Source organism: Pinus tabuliformis, chromosome 3_2 (genome assembly GCF_031772625.1).
Source record: "Pinus tabuliformis cultivar Carrire ecotype Pingquan chromosome 3_2, CPIR1, whole genome shotgun sequence".
Lineage (NCBI taxonomy): Eukaryota > Viridiplantae > Streptophyta > Pinopsida > Pinales > Pinaceae > Pinus > Pinus tabuliformis.
Genome location: NC_142302.1, coordinates 1,154,599,830 through 1,154,618,178, shown reverse-complemented (window position 1 = coordinate 1,154,618,178; position 18,349 = coordinate 1,154,599,830). Strand labels below are relative to the sequence as shown.

Genomic DNA, 18,349 nt, shown 5'->3' with positions numbered 1-18,349 from the left:
GGGGGGAAATAATGATTTCAAAGATGTGGGGATCTATTAGAATCATTATAGATGAACAAGACTTGGGCTATAATATTGAGAATGCCATTGAAAGAATCCATGTAGAGTTAGGAGATAAGCCCCAGACTGTTACCAAAATAGTAAAATTCGTCAAAACCAAGAATCGAGAATAACTGTGAAATCTAGGTGTGGAAGACAGAGCATATGTATCATGGAGGTCAATACAGTTTCAACTAAGAGAAACTTTATACAACAGGCACAAGATAAATGTAGGCTTGCTAAAAAAGAATTTGATTTATTTAATTCCAAATTTAGTGTTTTAAAGGACATGGGTATGCCCTCCCATTGGGATCAGAGTGGTAGGTTGATGTCTCTAGATGCATACAAAGAAGCATTATCAAGAACCAAGGCAAATTCTAGTAAGTTTTCAAACATGATTGGAACAATTTTTACATTCATTATCAAGTGAAAATGTTATTTTAAACTACTCCAACATATTAGAAATTCATAGATTTGGATTTTTCCCACAGAAAAATGATGTCATACATCTATCAAATCGGGTCAGATTGGGAGTGATTTTCCAAATCCCCCCCCCAAATATTTTTTTCATTAAGAAAATGTAGTTGAAAAAGGGACAAGTGGACAAAGGTTATTGGATATTTGTAAACTATTTCTATTTTTATTAGTTTGTTCCTAGAAAGTTGCCTTTGCAACAAAAATATGTTGTAATATTTTTATGTAAAAACACAAAAAGAACTCAAAGAAGGGGTTTGGATCAAATTGTATTATTCTATCTGAGGATACTCTTGTTGTAGTTTTTAATCAAGAGATTTTTCTTTCACCTATTGGCAATGTGTAACCTTTTGTGGTAGTTTTCCTTTGTAAGTTCTACATTATGTTTCATATGTGCAATTACGTGAAGTTATATGAGATATCTCTAATAAGCTAAATTGAAGATCAATTTCCTTAAAAATTTTAATGTTATGTTATACACAAATACTTATGATAGAATCTATTTTCTTTTAACGTATCTCTAAATGAGTGATTAGATTGTTGTCCATGTTTCATATTATTAAAGTTTTTGCTCTGTTATAGATTCATTGGAATATCAATCATGTACATTTTTTACAGTAATAAATCTCAAACTATTTGGTGAATGTTATAAAGCCTATTATACCCTTTCATCTTTTCTTTGAACACCACAATTAACCCAATTAGTTATTGACCTTAGTTGGAAGCTCGCATGTTGATTAGATATGTGAAAGGTATTATCCTGCAGTCCATAAAATAGGAACTGAATTGAATCAGAACTTTTCTTTCAAAAGCATTATTGGTTCCTTGGCATAGTTTTCTAGCCAAAAATTATCTCAATGATACAACATCAATTTGATGTCATTGCCAAGGAACAAAGGAAATAAGATATTTTTCCATAAGAAAATGATTGTACCTTTTCATTGATGGTGAACAAGGATTGGATGGATAAATTTGTTCACTTGGTGAACTTCACTTTATGAACCCTAACATATTTGAGGAAATTTACAAGGAGTAACCCTAATCCTAAAGATATTTTGGCCCTGTTTGATCTCGAAAGATTAATCAAATAAGAAAATATAAAACAAAGACAAGAAGCCACTTCTTTAGCTACTTCTCAATTTTGTCTGCTTTCCTGAGTATTCTAAATAAAATCCCGAGAATCAATTCCTTGAATTAACTTGTAAAGTGTTTTGTCTTTTTGAAAAATGAGTTTATTTCCCTCCAAACTTATTTCCTCATCAAACAATTTGAACCTTTCGAAGAAACATCTCATACTTTAGTTGAGCTAGAGTCACCTGAAGAGCCCTTTTCATTATTCTCCTATACCATCCATCTTCATGTGTCACAACAAGATAAGAGATTAAAATTATGTATTAATCCTTTCACTCCAAAGGTAAAGCATGTTTTACAGGCACAAGCTTCTTAATATCATCAACCACAGCAACAGTCTGCCACAAAATATACAACAAAAAATGGTCAGAGTAGGTAACTTGGTAGCTACTATGTAATCCTATCTAAGGTTATCTACTCAATTACATGATTTCCCATAGGGGTATTTGAAACATTTACCTAAATGTGATGGTGAAGGTGAAATCATTACAGATAAGCACTTGGATACTTTCTTAAACTTTACAGATAATATGAATATATAGCATGATGATGTCTATATGAGGTTATTTGTGCAACCTCTTGAAGGAAAGGTTAGAAAGTGGTTAAGGCAATTGAAGGGTGATACCATTCATTCATGGTAGGCCCTCACAAATACATTTCTTAAAAAGCGGGGTGAGAAAAGGGATCACCTTTAATATCTCACAACATTTGGTTCTTTGAAGAGGAAAGTTGGGGAGACTATTCTTGACTTTATCAAGAGGTTCAATAAGTTATATAACACAATTCCTCTTAATATGAACCCTTCTCCTACATGTGCTAAAGTTTTTTTTGTTGATTCCTTTGAACTAGATTTTGCATTAATCCTAAGAGAAAGGTAATATAGATCATTATATGATATGAAAGATGATGCAATCGAGGTTGAGGCTAATATAGTTGCCTCAGTAAAGCTAAAAGCGAAGGAGGATGTAGGAGAAAGAAAACTTGGCAAAGGATGAATCAAGTCCTTTAGGGATAGTTAACGAAGAACATGATCAAAGTATGGAGGAAATAACCATAACGATAAGGAATTTGTCTAATAAAATAGCTAGAATGGAGCCGGAGAACACAATTCCTCCTAAATAATGTCAAGAACCTGCGAATAGACCACCTAACCAGTTTTAAAGGCCTTTTAAACCTCAAATTTTGTAGATAGAAGGAATGTTGATCAACCTGTCCAAAATTCATTAATTATTGATGAACAAGTTAAAGAGGACCTTAAACAACTCGCAGAATAAATAATTTGTCTTGAAGGTCGGGCTTCTCACACTTGTGATGCATAGGAATATTTTCATTAGCTTGAGCATGGAACACTTCAAGGTATAGATCCTTCTCTCCTTTCTCAATATAAAGTCTTTTCAAATTTTCTTCAAGCTGAACTTCAAAAGAAATATGATTTAAAGCCCAGAGTAACCCCAACCAAACAAATTAATCAAAACAAGAAGGTTACCACTGATCAATCTAAAGAGAAGGAACAAGGACCTACTACTTCACAAGCTCATTAGCAACAACCTGAAGATAATGAAGAACAAACAAAGGTAGAGAGCATTTCCCCTCAGTTTAACTTAGAGAAGGAACTAGAAAATGTTAAAATACTTGTTCCATTAATTGAGTTGGCCAAAAATCCTATCTACTAGAAGTAAATGGCCAAAGTGATTCAATATCCACATATTGTTGCTCATCAAGGTACTTTGAATTTACAAGATGAAAAACCTTATGTGTTGTTTGGTCCTTATGATGAGGAAAGAAACAAAGCAGTTGCTCCTTTCTTTGTTACCTTAAAGTTTCATGATTTTTTCCTTCATAATTGTACTGTGGACTCAGGGGCATCTCATATATTAATGCATAACACTGTAATGGAAAAGTCATAGTTGTAGATTACTAGGCCATATCATGACCTATATTCCTTTGATTCAAGAAAGGTTAAGTGCATTGGCTTAATCAAAGATTTGGTTGTCTTTGGCACAAATTAATGCTGAAAATATGGTCATGGATGTGGTGGTAGTAGATATTCCAGCTAAGTTCGAGTTTCTTCTTTCTAGGTCATGGGGTGTCATATTAGGTGGTTGCCTTCAACTAGATATGACCTATGCAATAGTTATAGTCCTTGAAGGAGAGAGTATGTGGTTATACAAAGAATCCAAGTTCACTTTTAATGTTAGTGATGCCAAGCATCCTAACAACTTCCTTATATACTCTGGTTACCAAGATCTTGGTTGTTATATATTATTTGTAAATATTGAGTTTGATACTTTAGATGTTGTAAATAGATTTATTAATACTAAAGAATCCTTAGCAAATAAAGTGTGGAAATTATATTTTGATGGGGCTTCCTCAAAACAAGGTTTAAGAGCTAGAGTTTTATTAGTTTTGTCTTCAAAAGAAGTCATCATTATGTCCTACAAACCAGATTTTGAAGTTGCCAACAATGTAGCAAAATATGAATCCCTCATTTTGTGGCTTGAAGCTACTAGAAAGCTTAAAATTTCCAATCTTGCACTGTTTGGTGATTCAAAATTGGTAATCAATCGAGTCAAAAACCTTTGTCATACCAAGCAACCAAGGTTCTGATCTTATAGAAATGAGGCATGGGATATTGTAGAAAAATATGTAGAGGCCTTTAATATAAATACTATTCAAAGAGAGGAAAATCATCTGGCAATTTTTTTGGTTGTGTCAGCGAGTACCTTAAAAGCACAAGCTATTCCTCAAATAGAATATCAAGTAGAAGTAAAAAATTGGCCATCTATCCCTAATAATGTCAAATATTGGCAAGTTTTTAAGGATGATCAACAGATCAAGAGATTTATGGAGGTCATAGATGAGTTTTCTGCTACTTATATTGATCAAGAGTTATATTAGGAGGATGAATTCCAAGTACCAAACCCAAAAATAAAATGACAAGATACTATTGTTGATCATAAAATTATACAACTAAAAAACAAATTTATTCCCATAGGATTGGTACCATTGGAAATACTTTTGATCATAATAATATTCCTAGAAATTCATTTGTAAAGCAACAAACCAAAGAGGTAGAAGATTCTTAATATTGGAATAACAGAGGAGCCTAAGTTTATCAAACTTGCAAAGTTCTGCCGCATGAGGTAAAGAAAGCGTACATATGTTTGTTTAAACAATATATATATATGTATATGTATATGTATATGTATGTATGTATGTATGTATTTGCCTTGAAGTATGAAGATCTAAAAACCTTTGATACATCTATCATTCAACACAAGATTCCCTCAAAAACTATTTCTAAGCATTTCAAGTAGAAATTAGGCAAATCAATCCAGTTATGTTGCCAACAATAGAGAAGGATTATAGTCCCACTAAGATATTCTAAGTGGGTAACTAATTTGCTTCTTGTTAGGTATGATCTAACAACTAATTTGCTTTGTATAACTAATTTGCCTTCAACTATATATGACCTATGCAATAGTCTAGTCCTTGAAGGAGAGAGTACGCGGTTATACAAAGAATCCAAGTTCGCTTTTAATGTTAGTGCTGCCAAGCATCCTAACAATTTCCTTATATACTCTGGTTACCAAGATCTTGGTTGTTATATATTATTTGTAATTATTGAGTTTGATACTTTAGATGTTGTAAATAGATTTATTAATACTAAAGAATCCTTAGCAAATAAAGTGTGGAAATTATATTTTGATGGGGCTTCCTCAAAACAAGGTTTAAGAGCTAGAGTTTTATTAGTTTTGTCTTCAAAAGAAGTCACAATTTTGCACTGTTTGCTGATTCAAAATTGGTAATCAATTGAGTCAAAAACCTTTGTCATACCAAGCAACCAAGGCTCTGATCTTATAGAAATGAGGCATGGGATATATGTAGAGGCCTTTAATATAAATACTATTCAAAGAGAGGAAAATCATCTGGCAATTTTTTTGGTTGTGTTAGCGAGTACCTTAAAAGCACAAGCTATTCCTCAAATAGAATATCAAGTAGAAGTAAAAAATTGGCCATCTATCCCTAATAATGTCAAATATTGGCAAGTTTTTAAGGATGATCAACAGATCAAGAGATTTATGGAGGTCATAGATGAGTTTTCTGCTACTTATATTGATCAAGAGTTATATTAGGAGGATGAATTCCAAGTACCAAACCCAAAAATAAAATGACAAGATACTATTGTTGATCATAAAATTATACAACTAAAAAACAAATTTATTCCCATAGGATTGGTACCATTGGAAATACTTTTGATCATAATAATATTCCTAGAAATTCATTTGTAAAGCAACAAACCAAAGAGGTAGAAGATTCTTAATATTGGAATAACAGAGGAGCCTAAGTTTATCAAACTTGCAAAGTTCTGCCACATGAGGTAAAGAAAGCATACATATGTTTGTTTAAACATATATATATATATATATATATATATATATATATGTATGTATGTATGTATGTATGTATGTATGTATGTATGTATGTATTTGCCTTGAAGTATGAAGATCTAAAAACCTTTGATACATCTATCATTCAACACAAGATTCCATCAAAACCTATTTCTAAGCATTTCAAGTAGAAAATTAGGCAAATCAATCCAGTTATGTTGTCAACAATAGAGAAGGAAGTGAAGAACTATTGGATGCTAAAATTATAGTCCCACTAAGATATTCTAAGTGGGTAACTAATTTGCTTCTTGTTAGGTTGTGTGTTGACTTCATAAATCTAAACAACATATCACTCAAGGACAACTATCCACTTCCAAAGATTGATTATCTTCTACAAAAAGTCATTGGTGCAACTAAGATTTCCATGATTGATGATTTTTTAGGATACAACTAGATGGTCATTCAAAAGGAGGATCTAAATAAGAAAACATTTATTATACCTTGGGGCACCTTTATGTATGCAAAGATGCCTTTCAATCTAATGAATGCACATGCAACTTTTCAGAGAGCTATGAACTTGGCCTTTATTGGTCAAAATAACAAATTCATTATGATATATCTAGATGATATTACTATTTTTTCAAAATTAGATTCTAAACATTTGAAACATCTTCAACAAGCATTTCAAAAATTCAAAAAAATTGGAATTTCCCTTAATCCTAAGAAGTCCATATTTTCCATGAAAGAAGGAAATATTTTAGACCATATTAATTCCCAAGAAGGAGTCAAAATAGATCCTGAAAAGGTGTCAACAATAAAGTTATCAGTCTTATGCAAATCATGAAACTTCCTCCATTGGTATAAGTTGAAAGTTGATCTATTCCAACCTCTAGTGAAAATAAATTACTCAGGCTCAAGATGTGCTCCCACAGGTTTAAGTTTTCCCATCTCCTTACATGCTGACATTAACCTGAATTTGTCTCTCTCTGAACCAAGTTGAATTCGTCTCTCTAAATGAGGAGGTGAGACCCGAATATGCAGAGATGCGGAGTGCGGGGTGGGTCCTTTGGACTCATATGTGCAATAGCAAGAACACTCATATGTGCAATAGCAAGAAAAACTCTGATATGTGCAATAGCAAGAACATTTAAATAACGATCTCAAATCTCCCGAAATTCCAAGTTTATTTGTAAAATTTTTACTGACAATCATCCACTTATTAATTATTGATAATTAAATTAAAATTATAAAAATCCTATTCCAAAATAAAAATACCTATAAACATAATACATTAAAACTTTAATTTTTTATTTATTTATTTATATAATGCAGATTTGATTTAATAACTTCCCACACTTTTAATTCTAAATATTCCGTCTAACTACTTAAAATTTAAAATTCTACCAATTTCGCACAGTAAATTTTCAATCTGCCACCATTAAAAACTCACCACAATGTACCAATTTTGCACAGGAAATTTTCAATATGCCACCATTAAAAACTCACCACAATCTACCAATTTCTCACAGGAAATTTTCAATCTGCCACCATTAAAAACTCACCTCCCCCGAAGTAATGACCAATTTTTTTTATTTTTTATTTTTAAAACAAAGATTGTTTATAACTGGCCCATTATCCCACATCATTTTCTGGCAGAAAACCAGCACCACTGTGTTCGGACAATCAACTAAGTGATTCACATGTCGTTGCTCCCAATTTCCAGTTTAAACTATTTTTTCCCCGTGCAGCCAAGACCTTAAACCCGCAGGTCTTAATGCCAAACAACACAAGCCATAAGTTACATAGAGTTCTGGTGCCTTTGAGGTGTAATAAATGCCTCTGTACGATTGTATGCTGCTCCTGAAGCCCAAGGTGGAGAGGACGGCCATTATTGAGCTTGTGGGTCGGTTGGGAAGGCGCGTTCATTCACTAAACGGAGTTGTGACAGACATCAAGTCTTTTGGGAAGGTGTATTTGGGTTATGGCATCAAGAAGCTCGATGGCAGATACTATCAGGTTTCTACCTAATTCCTTTCTTACCATCATTTACAGGGTTTTAAATCAATAAAACGTCGTAATTTTTTTTTCCCGAGATTAAGGAGCTTTTAGACTTCAACTTGTAGGGTTCTAGGCAGCGAGACACGGATCTAAATAGTATCCATGGTTTTAAATTTTAGTAGGTATTTGCAATTATGTTCTTGGCTTAAAAACTGTAAAGCATTTTTCTGCAAATGTCATATGCCAAATCTGAAAACTAGCTTTACAGGAGATATCAACATGCAAGGTTGTCTTCGTAATGCCTTTGACTCGCCTGGGGATGTTTTTTGTTTCCTTTAATTAAAACCAGATATTTATAATACAATTGTCTTCCCTTCAGAGTGTATTGCCATCATGGCATCAAAATAGCCTACTTCCCTACTTACCCTTGCAAGGAGGGCAAGATTATGAGATGCCGCCTTTTCAAAATCTTGTTTTCTTCTTCTACTTATGACGTGGATATTTGCCAAATGCCACACGTACTTGTCTTGAGGATATATATATAGAGCAAGGTTTTTATATTGATGCCTTTCAACTGCAGAAGTGTTTTTTTGTTGGGCTTAAAAAAACCCTTCTGCGGTAGTTGAAAGTCATCAATATAATAATAATCTGTTTTTTTGTTGGGCTTAAAAAAACCCTTCTGCGGTAGTTGAAAGGCATCAATATAATAATAATCTTGCTATCTAGACCAAAATTTAAAAGAATTTATATATATATATATATTCTTTTAATTTTTGGTCTAGAAAGCAAGGTTTTTATGTTTTTATGTTGATGCTTTTCAACTGCAGAAGGTTTTTTTTATTTTTTATTTTTTTAACCCAACATTTAGGTGCGGTTGAACTGATGGCCTATTGCAAAGAATGTCTTAACAGTACACCCATTCATCATTAATCCAAAGTCATTTTGGAGCTGCAAAAACAACTATTATAGAGCAATATGCAAAATTTATACATCCTTACATAAATACATCCCAAGAAATAATCAAAGAAACTAGTGGGTCATTTACATTGCCTTTCATATCTCCTATTAAATTATCAGACTGTTCAGATTCAAAGCCAAAAATCAATTCGTTGCTACTGCCTACTAGCCCCGCTGGATGTACAGGACTTCAAATAACTAAGAGAGATGTTTTTAAAAAGTCGAACTGATTAATGAAAGACTTTAGCCTTGCTTATCTGGAAACCAGCAGGCTGCTGGGTCGATGAAGGATGTCCACAATATTCTGTCGGAGCGAAGAACAGATAGATGCCAGCGAGTTGATCTCCGGGAGTAACCTCACCTTCGTTGGAGATTATAGCCTTCAAACTTGCCAAATCTCCATAAATCTGCTTGATACATGAGCGGTTGATGCTCTCATCAGATGAAAATTGAAATCCCTTGCACCCTGCTATTGATGAGCAGGGTCCTTTTCTTGAACTTCTTGTTGAGTTCTGATTTTTGTTTGCTAAATAAAATAAAATAAAAAAATACACTAGCTTAGATTTATCTAAACACTTGATCTATTAAGCACTAAGAAGGATCATATTCCTCCAGCTGCAAACCTGAAGCTTTTGCACCAATTCTCACCTCAAAGAATTTGATCTCTCTCAATGCTTGATAGATCTAATGTTTAGATGAATCTATGCTCTTTTCTCAGAGCAATCAAATGAGCTGAACTTTCTTTTAAGTTGTTTCAAGAAACATGACTCAAGGTCAGTGGCATGCATTGCACAACATGAACTTCCTTTTACTTACGTGCTGAGTTTAAGGGGTATCTATTTTGTCAAATTTATCTGAGACTTTCACCTAGTGAGATCCCCTTTTGATTGGGTGGGGCAAACCATGATGTTAAATTACGGTATGTTCTATTCTTAGAGCAGTTTACTTCTTTTCTTCTTATTAGCCACTGTTTAGCAATCACATAAACATAAAGTAAAGTGCAGATAGAACATTAAAAGATAGACAGAAAACAAGCCAAGACAAGAGACACTAGATGTGGTGGCTAGCTAGGGACAAACCCCAATGCAGGGAAACCCTTTGATCAATTCTTCTTTAATCTTCAATAGTTCAGCAGAGAGAGAAATAGTACAATATATAGGATCTGTAATTTTTATGACAGCAGTAAGAGATGCCCTAACCAGCACTTGCAAAGTGAATCAAATGATTCACAAATAGTCTTGGATCAACCTTAGACAACCCAGCCTTTAGCGGAGATGAAGGACAGCCGAAACAGCTCAAGAAACATGGTCAAATCTGGTCAACGTTCAGGCAGCCCTGTGGTCAGCCCTAACCAGATTTGCGCTGGTCACTTTGTGGTCAAATCAGCCCTCCAAACAACAGATCTGATTTACGGCTTGCTTGAGGGAGACTCCCCACACAAGGCCACAATCAAAGGAGGCTCTTTGCTGGTCAACGCTGTCCCTGTTTGCTGGCTGCACCCAGGTCAACGCAGAACAGATCTGCGTCCCTTCCTTGCTGCGTCCTTCTCCTTGCTGCGTCCTCCTCCTTGTGGCCACGTCCTTCTTCTCCCACTAACTGCTCCTTTGTTAACCCAAACAAGAAAGGAGAGTGAGAGAGAAGAAGAGATGATGAGATGAAATAATGACTCAACCTCTCCTCTATTTATATGCAACGCTGGGCATGTGTGCCACACACTTCACTGCTGGCCGACCTTGACAATTTCTCAAGTAATTACAAATAAATTCATATCTCCATAAATACTTGTCGAAATCGGATGATCTTTAGATCAATCCTACACCTCTCGACAAGAGGAATCTAGGAAAAATATCAGCTGCCAGAAATGAGGTGACCCTCATGGAGTTTGGCCCTAGTTGCCAATTTTAACACTCCCTCTCAACTAGCGAGAACTCCATCTGCAATCCGTCTGACTGTTGCTACTCTCCAACCATCAAATGTTGCCTTGCACTGCTTGGCCCGCCTCTGCTTTGCTTTGGTCAAACTATGAAGAAGAAGAAATGATCGAGGATGTGTCATACCATCCTCCACTGACCCAAAGTCAGTCTCAGAGTGTGTCATACCACTCTCATTGATCCCAGATCAGTATCATTGATCCCAGATCAATGGAGGTCATTCTGGCATAGGGAGTACGGTAGATACAACGATGCGTCCATCGATAGTACTATTATGGTCCCTAACCTCATTTCTCTGCTCATTGATCAGATGAGAGGTACTTCCCATGAGTCCCAGAGTGCATGGGTAGGATGCCTCGACAGGAGAACTAATCATCCTGTCCATAGGAGAACGAATCATCCTGTCCAACAGTCGCCACAGGAGAACTAATCATCCTGGCCCACAGGAGAACTAATCATCCTGTTCCACAGTCGCCACAGAGAACTAATCATCCTGGCCCACAGGAGAACTAATCATCCTGTTCCACAGTCGCCACAGAGAACTAATCATCCTGGCCCACAGGAGAACTAATCATCCTGTTCCACAATCGCCATGGAGAACTAATCATCTTGGCCCACAGGAGAACTAATCATCCTGTTCCACAGTCGCCACGGAGAACTAATCATCCTAGCCCACAGGAGAACTAATCATCCTGTTCCACAGTCGCCACGGAGAACTAATCATCCTAGCCCATAGGAGAACTAATCATCCTGTTCCACAATCCCCACGGAGAACTAATCATCCTAGCCCATAGGAGAACTAATCATCCTGTTCCACAGTCGCCACAGAGAACTAATCATCCTGGCCCACAGGAGAACTAATCATCTTGTCCTACAGTCACCACAGAGAACTAATCATCCTGGCCCACAGGAGAACTAATCATCTTGTCTTATAGTCGCTACGGGGTGTCACAGGGGAAGGTTGAACCTTTCACCCTGTACATAGTGCACCACCAGGGGATGGTGAGTCGCCCTGTGGTCGCATGTCACTCCAAGAAGTACCCCGCGCCCCCTTGGAGCTCCCAGAGCTCAATACATCATACTCGACCCTCATAAGAGGGTCTCTGAATGACACCAAGTCGTTCTCGGAAAGTCAAGAATTTGACCTTTCCTAGGGGCTTTGTCAAAATGTTGGCGACTTGTTCATCTGTACTGATATGTTGGAGCCTTATTGCTCCCCGCTGCACCATATCCCGAATATAGTGGTACCTGATATCGATATGCTTGGAGCGATCATGAAATACGAGATTCTCTGATAAACGAATCCCGCTCTGGTTGTCACATAGGATCACGGTGGTATCCAATGTAAATCCAAACAACTCACTAAAGAGCTTTCGCAACCAGACCGCCTCACAAGAGGCCATACTAGCAGCAGTGTACTCTGCCTCGGTGGTGCTCAAAGCCACTGACTTCTGCTTCCTGCTCATCCAGGTTATTGAGGCATATCCTAAAGAGAAACAACACCCAGAAGTGCTCTTTCGGTCCACCACACTTCCTGCCCAATCAACATTTGTATATCCAAGTAGTCTCACATCTCCGACAGTGTATCTCAACCCATGAGTGATTGTGCCACGAAGATATCTCAACAGGTTCTTGGCACCAATCCAATGTGTGTGGTGAGGCTCAACCATATGTTGACTCAACGTGTTGACTGCAAAGCATATATTCGGATGGGAGTTCACCAAGAACATCAATGCTCCGACGAGTTGACGATACTCGGAAGCATTTCGTAAAATAGGTCCAACAGCACTACCTCTTAACTTCTTGAAGTCAAGCTCCATCGGGGTAGTTACGGGCTTGCAGTCCACCATACCGAATCACTTCAATATCTTCACCACATATTTTCCTTGAGATAGGAAAATCTCCCTTGGCTTCTGCCAAACTTCTAGTTCTAGGAAATAGTGCATCAGTCCTAGGTCCTTCATCTCAAACTCAGAAGCCAACTCCCTCTTACATTTGTGAATGAGAGGGTCTGCCCCTGTTAGAAAGAGGTCGTCAACATACAACACTAGTATGAGAGGATTGTCATCTTTGACCTTAAAGTAAAGGTTAGGGTCGGCTTCACTCATAGTGAATCCCAGCTTCATCAAGTCGCTATTGATCCTCTCATACCACGCTCGGGGTGCTTGCTTTAGCCCATAGAGGGCCTCCTTCAACCTGCACACATGAGATTCTCGATCATGAATCTCAAATCCTTTGGGTTGCTCCACATAGACTTTCTCTTTGATCGAACCATGCAAGAATGCAGTCTTGACATCCATCTGATGTAGGTTCCATCCTTGCGAAGCAGCAAGGGCTATGATTGAGCGGATGGTGGTATATCAGGCAACAGGTGCGAATATCTCGTCATAGTCTATACCTTCCTTCTGAGAGAAACCACGAGCGACAAAACAAGCCTTATACTTTTCCGCACTTCCATCAACTGCATGCTTTATCTTGTAAAGCCATTTCGAAGTGACCACTGCTTTGTCCTAGGGTCTGGGGACCACATCCCAGACATCATTTTTCATGATGGACTCATATTCCTCAGTCATAGCATCATTCCATACTTGATGCTTGATAGCTTTTGTGAATGACGAAGGCTCATTTTGGATGATCGTGTTCATGATGGTCAAGTATCCCTGATACCTGGTCAGCTTCTTACTTTCACGGAAGGTTCCCTTGGGTGCAACGTGCCCTTCAGCATCATCAAGTGTCCCCTTAAGCCATGAAGGCCTCTTGCTAGAAGAGGAGTGCTCTTGCGGAGGGGGATCAATAGGATCCATATGTTCTTCCACATCGGGCATCGTCTCATCTTCCTTTTCCTTCAGTTCCTTGGTGTCAGCTTCTTTAGATCCCCTTAGAGTAGGAAGATTGTCAACTTTGCTAAGAGCCATATCTTCTTCAAAGGTGACATCATGGCTAATCTCGATTTCCCTTTGACCAATCACATAGATTCTATAGCCCTTAGTATTTTCGCTATAGCCCACGAAGAGTCCTTTTTTTCCAGATGCACCCAATTTATTTTTTTCTCCTTCGGCACATGAAAATATACAGGACTTCCAAAAATTCTAAAATGAGATACGTCAGGTTTCTTACCAGTGAACATCTCTTTGGGAGTCTTGGAACCCAATGCTTGATGAGGGCATCGGTTTTGTACATATACGGCGATATTTGCAGCTTCGGCCCATAGAAACTTCGGAAGTCTTTGATCATGGAGCATAGCACGGACAACTTCCACAATCGTATGATTCTTCCTTTCCGCCACACCATTCTGCTCAGGAGTATATGGTGTAGTAGTCTCCCTCTTAATGCCAGCCTCTTTGCAAAAGTCATGAAACTCATTGGATTCATACTCAGTCCCATTATCAGTCCTTAAGATCTTGATCTTCTTTTCGGTTTGATTCTCGATCAAGGCTTTGAAGTGACGAAACCAGGAGAACACTTCATCCTTCTTTTTCAAGAAGTATATCCAAGTCTTGCGAGAATAATCATCTGTAAAAGTGAGGTAATATAAATATCCTCCCAAGGAGTTCACAGGCATCATACCGGATATGTCTGAGTGAACCAACTGCAATATATCGGAGGTCTTGCTTTGGCTTGAGGGGAATGGTCCCCTTTTGAGCTTCCCTTCGGCACATCCCGGACATACACCTTCTTTCTTTACTCGGAACTCGAGCATCCCAGTCACCATTTGTCTTGCATCGGGTAGAGCTTTATAATGAAGGTGAGCAAACCTCTGATGCCATAGTTTGGACTGAAGAGATGTGTCACAAAACATGACACCCAACAGAGTTTCTTCGATCTGATATAATGAATCAACTCGAAACCCAAGAGTGAAAGCATCTTTAAAGTTCTTTTTCCATACATGTACCTTGCCATCGATGAAGGCCACCTTGTAGCCTTTGTCTTCCATTGCCGAAATGGACACCAGGTTCTTTTTGAGATCAGGTACATATAATACATCTTGTAAATGAATTGTATTTCCCTGATTCAATTGAAGAGTGACATTCCCTATGCCTTTCACGGGATATTTTGAGTTGTCCCCAAGAACAATTTCCAGGTTGGTCTCCTTCTCTATCAGATTAGAGAGAGCTTCTTTGTAACCAGTGAAGTGCCTTGAGGCACCACTATCAATAAGCCAATTTCCCAGCGAGTCCGGGGGAGCAGTAGTAGAGAGGGCCGCTGGTAGATAATATTCATCTTGCTTATTGTTAACAACGTTAGATTCATACTTGGAGTTTCTTGCCTTCTTGAAGGGTTGTCCTCTTCCTTGATTTTCGACATTTCTTTTACCTTTGCCATTGGACCTGCCATTCCTTTGATTGCCTTGAGAGTGATTTTGATCATCGTCATGGTGTGAGTCCCTTTTATTAGGGCACTCCCTCGCATAGTGGCCCATTTTATTGCAATTGTAACATCGTCCTTTTCTTCCACCCTTCGGTCCAGCCTTTCCTTTGGATTTAGCCCCAGAATTGTTTCTTCTTTTAGCATGAGAAGAAAAGGCAGAGGGATGGCCTTTAAGTGCGGGCATTTCTTGCTCTTCCATCCTTGTTTCTTCTTGAATGCATCTTGCCATCAATTCCTCAAATCCAGGAATTACATTATTGTTGAGAAGAGTAGTCCTGAATATATACCATTCAGGTGGCAGTCCTCCAAGAGTTGTGAGTGTCATTTCCCTGTCAGGAACTACTTCCCCAATAGATAGGAGATCATTCTTGATCTCGGTGATCCTTAAGAAATATGCTTGCATACTCTCATCTTTGCCCTTCTTAATTTCCTTCAGCTTATTTCTAAGGAACAAAACTTGATTTGCATCATTAACTTTAAATAAACTCACCAGTCTATTGTAGATTTCCTTGGAGGTGGTTAGCTCGGAAACATAGGCCACCAAGCGCTTGTCGATAGAGTCCCAAATGATCTTCCTTGCTTTGACTTCTCCCTTGCAACAGCGGATGCATTTGATGGAGGCTCAACAATTCTGCCTCTCACATGGTTCAACACTTCTTGCTCTTCTAATGTTAGATCGAGAGACATCTTCCATCCGTGATAGTTAGACTTTTCACGGAGTTTGTCTTCAGCAAGGGAAGTGTGCTGAGGACCCCATGATTTCTTTAAGATAGCCTTGCCAACCTTCTCTTCGGTGATTGCGCTTGCTCTTGCTCTTGCTTGGGCTTTGTCTTCACCTCAGCTCTGATACCATGTTAAATTATGGTATGTTCTATGCTTAGAGCAATTTACTTCTTTTCTTCTTATTAGCCACTGTTTAGCAATCACATAAACATAAAGTAAAGTGCAGATAGAACATTAAAAGATCGATAGAAAACAAGCCAAGACAAGAGACACCAGATGTGGCAGCTAGCCAGGGACAAACCCCAATGCGGGGAAACCCTTTGATCAATTCTTCTTTAATCTTCAATAGTTCAGCAGAGAGAGAAATAGTACAATATATCAGATCTATAATTTTTATGACAGCAGTAAGAGATGCCCTAACCAGCATTTGCAAAGTGAATCAAATGATTCACAAATAGTCTAGGATCAACCTTAGACAACCCAGCCTTCAACATAGATGAAGGACAACCCGAAACAGCTCAAGAAACATGGTCAAATCTGGTCAACGTTCAGGCAGCCCTGCGGTCAGCCCTAACCAAATTTGTGCTGGTTACTTTGTGGTCAAATTAGCCCTCCAAACAGTAGATCTGATTTGCGGCTTGCTTGAGGGAGACTCCCCACACAAGGTCGCAGTCAAAGGAGGCTCCTTGCTGGTCAACGCTGTCCCTGTTTGCTGGCTGCACCCTAGGTCAACGCAGAACAGACCTGCGTCCCTTCCTTGCTGCGTCCTTCTCCTTGCTGCGTCCTCCTCCTTGTGGCTGCATCCTTCTTCTCCCACTAGCTGCTCCTTTGTTAACCCAAACAAGAAAGGAGAGTGAGAGAGAAGAAGAGATGATGAGATGAAATAATGACTCAACCTCTCCTCTATTTATATGCAATGCTGGGCATGTGTGCCACACACTTCACTGCTGGCCGACCTTGACAATTTGTCAAGTAATTACAAATAAATTCATATCTCCATAAATAATTGTCGGAATTGGATGATCTTTAGATCAATCCTACACCTCTCTATAAGAGGAATCTAGGAAAAATATCAGCTGCCATAAATGAGGTGACCCTCATGGAGTTTGGCCCTAGTTGCCAATTTTAACACATGAGAAGAGTGGAATCTTGGTGGGTGGTTTATACTCTGTCAAACTCACCCATGAACTAAGGTTCCATTCAAATCAAGAATTTAATCAAATTCTACTTACGCTTCCTTTGGGCAAATCTTCAAATGTTCTAGTGCATCTATTTTGCTACATGAAGCAAAGACTGGCCATCTTAATTACTTGCTAGTAGCTATACACTCAAGACAAATTCGTAGCAGCATCGAGGATCCCCAAGTAGAACAACCACTAGTGGATTTGTGACATAAACATATCTATAAAAAGGCCTTGTATCCAAGCCTAGGTCTCCTTAGAAATCAGAAACCCACAAAAGACATAGCTTGGTGATATATGTCTTTGTTATTGAAGATGACTATGTAGTTTGATTTACCAACAACCCAAAGACAATGGGAATAGTGTCCTTGTTACTGAACTTACTTGCATGATTATGCTAGTGTGAAGGTTAGCGTGGGGCACCGTGTTACCACAAGGAGGATGGATAGAGTGGAATTGCCCTAGTAGAGAGGAAGAGACAAAGAAAAGGAGAGAGAAGGCCACTAGGTTAATCTGGGTTTTAGGGTTGATTATGTGACCTAGGGATGTAGATTGATTAGGGTAATTCAATTATGTCTCAACGACAATAGAATTAACAAGAAATTAACAAAGGAAGGCAATTTAGCTAGGGTTAATTAATTGATCTCCTTTGTTGAGCTTGTTAACCTATACGTCGAAGTTGAAAGAGATACAAAAATGAAAGAACTCACCTAGAAGGATGTTGTGGTAGGTGTTCAAGTTGTGCAAGTTGAAGATGAAAGATGCTACAGGCATCCAAGAGAGGGCTTCCCAATTTGAATGAACTTGCAAAACAAATGCAATTACATCTCTAATAGAATGTAATAAAAACACCTAGATCTACCATATAAATGATAAAATGATGAATAGTTATATGGTGACCGAAAATGTTGTTGCGCACCCCTTTCCCTATTTGTGTTTGAACCTCCCTTGAGGTATCAACGTTGAATCATCCAAGGTAAGGTGTTAGCAAGGACCAATTTAATGGAGATGCCCTAGGACAAAATGACAAGCCCTCGAAGGAGAAACCAAACTAAAAGAAAGAGATACATGTAGAGGTGTTGGAGATGGCAAAGAATGAGTAGCCCAAAATCATGGAAGGGTAGTAAGATAGCTAGGTCAAAACTTAAGACTTGAT

The 18,349-nt window shown here is 38.0% G+C and overlaps 1 protein-coding gene across 1 annotated transcript in view; it reads left to right on the top strand.

The window, feature by feature from the left end:
• The first annotated feature begins 7,623 nt into the window (after nt 1–7,623).
• The window catches only part of LOC149184815 (uncharacterized), a 66,523-nt gene continuing 55,797 nt past the window's right edge, over nt 7,624–18,349 (top strand). The window contains exon 1 of the mRNA XM_089417725.1: nt 7,624–8,051. Coding sequence (XP_089273851.1) covers nt 7,869–8,051 — 183 coding nt within the window. The 5' untranslated portion in view covers nt 7,624–7,868. The remainder of the gene's footprint in view (nt 8,052–18,349) is intronic.